Genomic DNA, 8,179 nt, shown 5'->3' on the forward strand with positions numbered 1-8,179 from the left:
TTTTGGCCCTAGCCTTCTAAGGTCAATTAAGCCTCTATATCTGTTTGACTCTGCTTGATGTGATCTACTTCTTTTGTGTATTGCTCATTCAAGGAACCTGTCATTTTTCTAATCTCTAATTTTTTAATCATTGTCTTCTTTATAAGATAGTATTAATTCTTTCACTGCAGAGTTTTTTCAGATTGAGTTTCCTTCATATGATTCTTCATTTGATTCTTTGCTTCAGATGCTATGAATTCATAGATATCCTTTTTTATTTCAGAAATTAATTCTGCTGTGTTGCTCTATAGGGTTCTGTTGTTGCTTATTTACTCCTGATGCTATTAATTCATACATTTCAGCTGAGCTAGTATCCTCTGCACTTGTTCTGGGTGAGCACTGAGTTTCCTCCATATGTTTCTGTATTTGATTCTTTACTTCAGATGGTATGACTTCAAGATTTCCTTTTTATGTTCCAGAAATAAATTCTGCTTTGAGTTCCTCTATACCTTTCAGCTGTTACTTCTTTACTTCTGACGCTATTAATTCATACATTTCAGCTGAGCTAGTCTCTTCTGCACTTGTTCTGGGTGGGCTTGAGGCCTGAGATTGCCTTTTGCTCCTTCTCTTTGTCATTTCATATAGCACTGACCTTTGACCTTTGGTGTATTGCTTTAGTACAGTTATATCCTTTGTACCTAATGAAATTTGGGTGCACCAGTCCTAGCCCAGGCTCCATGAGTGTCTGGGAGAGCTTCCGGGTACCCTGTGCCTGCGGGCTCTGCTGGTCCAAGCCCAGGCGCAGTGTGGGTGAGACCCTCTTCCACCTGCTTTGGCCGCCAGACCACTCTGCAGCACTGCCTCTCCCCGCCCACCAAATGAAAATTTCTGCCTCTTTCTGGGGACCCCCAGATCCAGTCCTAGCCCAGGCCCGCTGAGTGAGTGGGAGATCTTCCTCTCCCCCCTACTCTAACTTGTCCCCTTCAGACTCAGGTCAGGCCTGGCATACAGGCCTGGGTGAAACCCTGCAGCTGCAATCCCTGCAGAGAGAGTAGGGGAAAGAACCACCCAGCTAGTCCAGGAGCACAACATCTTGCCAGAAGGCACAACAGGTTCACTCCCAAGGGCGGCTGCAGGAAGGAGCTGAGCACAGCTGCCAGACCCAAGCCAGGCACAGCTGGCTAAATCCAAACTTTGTAGATCTGCACCTGAATTTCAGTAGGTGCTAAGGTTATAACTGCACCAAAGCTCTTCAACAAAGGTCAGAAGACAGTGCTACGCAAAATGACAATGAGAAGGAGCAAAATGCAATCTCAGACCCCAAGGCCACCCATAACAAGTGCAGAGGACACTAACACAGAACAAATTGGGAATCACACAGCTGAAATCAATGAATCAACAGCTTCTGAAATAAAGAAACAACTGCAGAAAGTTATAGAGGATCCCAGGTTGGAAATGAAGAAAGAAATCCCTGAATTAATAGCATCTGCAGTAAATAATCAAATGCAGGGTGGGGAGATGGCTCAGTAGAATAAATGCTTCCTTGTTAAGCTCAAGTGCCTGAGTTCAATCCCTGGCTCTGAAAAAAAAAACAAAAAGAAAAAGAATCAAATGCAGAAACATATGGAGGAAACCAAGTCCACACCCAGAACAAGTGCAGAGGACACTAGCTCAGCTTAAATGTATAAATTAATAGCGTTGATAGTAAATAAGCAAAAGCAGAAAGTTATAGAGGAACTCAGAGCAGAATTTTTTTCTGAAATAAAAAAAGAATTCTCTGAACTCATAGCATCTTAAGAATCAACTACAGTAAGATAAAGAGGAAACCCAATCTGAAAAGAAAAACACTGCAGTAAAATAATTAATAACGGCTTCTAAAGAAGACATTGATAAAAAAAAGATTAGAAAAATGACAGATTCCTTGAATGAGCAATTAAAGAAAGAAATAGATTGCATGAAGCATAGTCAAAGTGATATAGAGGAACTTAAAATCTCAATCACAAGGTTGGAAAACCATTTGAGTGAAAGTGAAGACATGGTCTCAGATCTGGGAGATGCTGGTGCAGCTAGTGAAAAGGTAAGGAAAGATCTCTTAACAACAACTAGGATGCAGGAAAAAATAATTCATCACTTGCAAGATGATGCAAAGATGAACAATGTGAGACTAATAGGCATCAATAAGAAAGAAGGAGTCAATACAAAGGACATTTAAAAAATATGGGCAGAAATAATAGGAGAAAACTTCCCAAATATGAGGAAAGAATCTGACATTCAGGTGACCAAAGCATACAGAAAGCCAATTAATGTCTACCCAATTGAAATTTGGGTGCAGATCTATTAAATTTCAGTTTACCCATTTATGCCTAGCTTGGGTCTAGCTGTTGTGTTCAGCTCCTTGCTGCTGCAGCCCTTGGAAGTGAACCTGTTGTGCCCCTTTGGCTCAACAGTAAACCTGTGGTACCTCTCTGTTGAGCCCCTGGCCCAAGTGGCATATAGAAGCACAAATGCTGTCCCACACACTAGCCAGGCTTGGGCTTGGGCTGGATCTGGACATCCTGAGAGTGTCACAGAAGTTCTCACTCACTTGGTGGACTATGCATGAGGGCTCTGGAGGGATGGAATGGTCCTGAGGACAGGGTAGAGTGTCTCTCACTCATTAAGCACACCTGGGTTTTGGTGCAGAGTTCCTGTGGGCACAGAGAAGCTAGAATCTCTCCCACACACTCTCAGGGCCTGAGATGGGCTGGATCTAGGGGTCCTGAGAGTGTAGTATCAACTCTCACTTAATCGTCAGGCTTGAGGGCATCATTGAGTCATGTTCAAATCATACTCAGCTCTCATGATGTAGAGCAGATTGAAGGAGATGATGGGAAATATTAGGAGACAATATAAGCATATAGGTGGATAAAGCAGCAGCCTCAAAAAGGACCTTGTTGTGAGAAATGAATGGAGATAACTGAATCACCAGATTTGTAAAGTGACCATCCTCATTCTTGGATGATGAATCAGCAGGAGGGAAAGGCTCACTCTCTTGGCACTGTGATTTCTTGCCATGTATTTCAAGAGATGGGTTTCTCCTCTGGCTACCTGGTAGTGTTACTAACCCTCTTGTGAGCAGGGAGAGTGATTGATACTGGAGGGAAGAGGATGGAGAAGTGAAAGAGAAGGTGGTGTCTTTTCCCTCTGTAATGTTGCCATGGTCATCACGTCCCTGAGGGGCTGGGTGATTTGGTTACTGGTGTACTGACTAGCCAACCCATTGCTCTGTTCTTATCACCAATATGTCCCTTCCTAATCCTACAGTAACATCTGTTGTAGATCAAATCCATTCTACACCCAAAAGTAGCCTAACTTCCCCGTAACATTCCTAGCAAAAAATGGCATTCTGTCCCTCTGAATGGTCCTGAGAAAACATATATGATCTGGGAAAGTGAGATGAAGTAAGTGTGTACTCAGCAGGGTAAAGAAACTAAAGCTATCTGCAGGCCTGAGATTGGGAGTCAAAGACCCTGTCCCTGAGCATGAGTGTTGCCTGGGCGAAGCCTTTCCTGAGTTTCTTCTGCCTTTTCTAGGGGACTGCGATTCTGACCAACTTGACAGCACTGCACAGGGACCCCACAGAGTGGGCCACTCCAGAAACATTCAACCCAGAGCATTTTCTGGAGAATGGACAGTTTAAGAAAAGAGAATCATTTCTACCTTTCTCACTTGGTGAGTTTTTTTTTTCAAAATTTTATTGATAAACAGATAGCAATGAGACAGTTTCAAATCAAATCGGAAGTATAGTTTCAACAAATAACACACTGCATATATTCTTCTTAGTGGTTAATTGCTGTACAAGATGCAGACTTGAGATCCTATTTACAAACACCATTAGAACAAATCATTCTATTCATTAAGAGAATGCAACTATATACCTATCCTAACCACTTTGAATACACAGATAGAAAATGGACATTCATCGGTATACCCCATTTTTTCTAAGTTCCGTTATTGAATATTATAGGTGTGTAAACTCAGCAAAATATTCTAAAAGAGTCCAGTAGCCCATAATAGCATTGGGTGGTGAGTTTTGATGAAAAGGAGGGAAATCGCAAGTTCTTCCCTCAGTTCTTCCTCCTCTTCTCTGTAGTCTTTGCTTTCAGTAAGAGCCTTCCAGGTGGCCCTGTCCAGCGTGACTCCTCGCTACTGTTGGCTGCAGTCCATCAGTCCCTGGATTCCACATTCTTTTAGATCATCCCTACAACTCAGTCATTCTCTTTCCTCTGACAGAGTTTTCATCTTTCCATTGATCTCTTTTTCACAATCATCAGAGCAGAGGACAGAAACGCAAGCCCCAGACACTTCCCCACAGAGAGGTTGGACATCTGCCATCTTCATAGAGTGTTTCATATCACAAATTCTTGTAAAGTTCACGAATTCAGCTCAGACAAGAATAGAGATGATATTTGAATATGGAGATTGGAAGGTGGCCAGGGAAAGAGACTGCCTACTTCTCTGTCGGTCCTGGACAGTGATTCTAAGTAGCACCAGTTTAAATAGATTGACCTATTCTCTATAAGATATTCTTGAAGAGTTCTTTTTGCCTCTATAAATTTAATTACCTTTCAAACTTCAAGTTAGCAAATATATATTTTATGGAACTTGAACAGTAGGAAGGTAGATTTAGTGAAATCTCTTTTTCATTTTCAAGCCATATGCAAAATGGCCAATTAAAACCAATAAGATTATAAAATCAATAGCAAATTATTTTATTGCATTTCAATCATTTCACTGTAAACATCACAAAGATTTTAAAAATAGTATTCAAGATACTTTAATGCCATATTTACTGAATCTGTATTATGTTTCATTCAGTCCTGAAGAATGGAGGTGAGTTAAGTAGAAAACAAAAGAAAATTTCTCTCTTGGAACACGTGTGTCTTCTTAACACTGTCGTCTGAAAATAAAAACGTGCCCCCTCATCAGCTATGGTGTGGGAGACATTGAATTCACTTACTAAGTAACTTACAGTAAAATTCAGATTGACTTTCTGAAGCAGCATCATTTTGCGCCTGGTGACACTAGGACTCAGAATGGTGTGAGCTGGGATTTGACCGCAAGACAGTGTAATTCCAATGTCCATGTTTTCTCTCTCTGTTGTGCTGCCCCAGATGTGTCTAAGACTGATTCTGACTGCATCCTCTTTGTCCTCGCACACATGATTCTATGTCAACTTTCTCTCAAATCAAATGCAAAGTCACTTCTAATGTGAAGGCTTGTGTAGGACACAAGAATACCTTCCAGACTGCCTGTTCATTGTATTTCTATGCTTTGTTTTGCAGCACAGCTTTGGCTGCACATTCCAGTTATTGTAACTGTTTTTCTTCATGATGCTAGTGTCAGATCAATGAGAAGTTGAGATAGTGGGAATGTGGACCTTTGTTCATGCTACAAAACTGTTTTGCCTAATAACTGCTGCAACCCTGATGACAGGAATCTTAATAGATGTCTATGCCTGTAAAAGAAAAAAGAGTCCCTAGCCCCTGTGTACCCCATCTGCATATTTCTTCATATTTCAAATGCCTCTTGCATGTAGCTGCTTCATGTTTCACTATGTTTAAAATGTTTTTCTATCTAAATATGCCATAGTATGAAAAGGATGTGCAGTGACATACTAGTCCTTTGTAATTGAGAATTGTACTACACCCTCTTAAGTACAGACATTGCAAGGAAATTCATGCCATCCTTGTAAATACATAATTATTAATAATTCAGCACAAATGGTTTGTATCTTTTTTATTAATTTTATTGAGAAACAAATAGCAATGAGACAGTTTCAAAGACAATTAGTAGGACAGTTTCAATAATTAATACATTGCACATTGTTATCTTCTTAGTGGTTATTCATAGTACAAGATGCAGACATGATACCCAGTCCAAACACTATTAGTATAAATCTTGTTTCTCACTGAATTAAAAGTGGTTGTATATCTATCCTAACTGTTTTGTATATACAGATACAAAATAGTCTTTCCTTTGTATCCCCTTTTTTGTTTAGTTTTGTTAGAGATGGGTATTCCATTGCCATTTAAATATTGTAGGTGAGCGAATTCAGCAAAATAATCCAATATAGCCCAGTGGTCCATAATAGTAATGGGTTATCCATAGGACTAGCATTATCAGAAGTTGTTAACTTGAACCTTTTACAGCTCAGCAAATTAATATGACTTTAGTTTCTATACCTCGTTTTTATATTTTTCTGCTGGATGGTTAAGACCAAGATAAAGCAAGATCTATGTAACAAGAAATGTAACTTTTGTATCTGACAAGGTCAGTCAAATCCCCTCAGGATGTATCTTGTTTTGTAATGTACTCCAAAGATATGAAATTATATCATCTCCAATACTGTGTGTCCAAAGAATAAGCAGGATAGGACCTACGACCCAAATTTTTATACTTGTAGTCTAGTGCTCTCTCCAATACAAATAAAAGGTAATGTATTGCCTTATTTTAAAGTCTTTTCAGCTTAAAATTCATTGTGCTCATACCATATGTATTACTTACAATATTTCTGTGTAACAAAGAGTCCCAAATCTCTGTGAGTTCAAGCAATAAGCATTTGTAATTGCTTATATTATGCATGCTAGATGTGTGGCTCTCCTGGCCTTAACTGGGTTTCCTTGCATGGAGAGGAGGTCAGCTGGCTCCTTGCTGATCTAACAAAATCTCAACTAAGGTAATGGTGCTCTCTTCTATATTCTTTCTCATCATCCAGCAAACCAACTAGAGGGAAAACAGAGATATGTTGGGTCCTTAAGTCCAGGCAGGTATCTGGCCCTCCTTAACTTCCCCTTCTTTCTGATGGCCAAGGCAAGTCATAGGCCAGGTCCAGTTCAACAGCAAAGGGAATTATCATGGCATCCATGCTGGAATGCTGGGCCCAAGTGTGTGATATTTGGCGGGCTATCATGGAAGTAATGTCACAGCTTGGGCACTGAGACTTAAGGCTACATATAGGCATATGGTTGGACTCTACTTCCTTTAGTTACTCCTGTGTCTTCCCTTATCCCTTTCATGTTTGTGAAGTTTTTAAAAGTCAGGGGGAGGAGTGAAGGATGGGGCAATTTAGGCATGTTTAGGTGTCCCCCTATCACTAAAACACAACTGGCAGGGCTCAAAATGAGCTGATGCTGCCTCAGACTCTCCTATTTCTAAGGTAAATTTGTTACTATGCTAGAACTTCTTTGACTTAGAATGAAATCTACAGAACAAGACAAATTTGTCTTGTAGTTAAAGGAAAAAGCTTGTCTGTACAACTTGTTAGAATCTTTTCCTTCAACCTGATTGAAAATTTTTAGAGAAATAAAACTATAAATGGAAGAATAGTTACACTTAAGTTACTGAGAAGAGTTTAGCAATTGACAGGACAACTAAGTAAGCTTTATGGTTAGTGGCAGTGATAGTGAAACCATAGCACAAGTGTTATTTGTTTTGCGATTAGAACAAAAGGTGTTAATGTATGTGTTGGCTTTCCTTTTTTAACTAAAATGTCAATATTGAGCTTGAATTAATGACCATGTTGGTACTTGGCAATGAATAAGTGAGTTTTGGCATGCAATTTAAGCACTCGTCTCAAAAAGAAACGGACAGATATATTTATGTATACAGGCAAGATAGTTTGGATAATTTTACTGCCAATTTCTGCTGGTATTTTGAAAGAAGAAATAGATGCTTAAAATTTTTTTCTTATTGTTTGTTTTTTAATTTCTTATAACTTTTTTGTTATTGTTTTGTCTTTTTTAAATCAATTTTTCAAGTTTATACCTGGTAACTTAAGATAACATCATGTAATACAACAACACTTGTTGAGTTCCTATTGCTAAGTTTAATGAAATTTTGTATCATTTCAAATATTTTTTACTATTTTATAGTCTTTTAATAATATAAATAAATAAATACAGGTTCACCATCAGTGGGTGGTTTTTTTAAGATAACAATCATTCGCTAGACAAGTGGTCTCTATAGATTTTGTAAGATCTCTAAAATATTAATACTAATACTGTAAATCTATATCACTGTTAAATAATAGTAACTGGATTTAACCAGAATTATACAACGACTATTTAATAAAATTTTTAAAAAATGGTTAAGCAAACTCACTTTATAAGGCTGTTTTCTTTCTCAAAATCTAATGAAGACAGTAGTTAACACAAAAAGT

The 8,179-nt window shown here is 38.8% G+C and overlaps 1 protein-coding gene across 1 annotated transcript in view; it reads left to right on the top strand.

Annotated features, from left to right (window-relative positions):
- The window catches only part of LOC101568624 (cytochrome P450 2J2), an 84,881-nt gene that overhangs the window by 72,810 nt on the left and 3,892 nt on the right, over positions 1-8,179 (top strand). The window contains exon 8 of the mRNA XM_023710164.1: positions 3,552-3,690. Coding sequence (XP_023565932.1) covers positions 3,552-3,690 — 139 coding nt within the window. The remainder of the gene's footprint in view (positions 1-3,551; positions 3,691-8,179) is intronic.

The sequence above is a fragment of the Octodon degus genome, unplaced genomic scaffold (genome assembly GCF_000260255.1).
Source record: "Octodon degus isolate 3935 unplaced genomic scaffold, OctDeg1.0 scaffold00016, whole genome shotgun sequence".
Classification (NCBI taxonomy): domain Eukaryota; kingdom Metazoa; phylum Chordata; class Mammalia; order Rodentia; family Octodontidae; genus Octodon; species Octodon degus.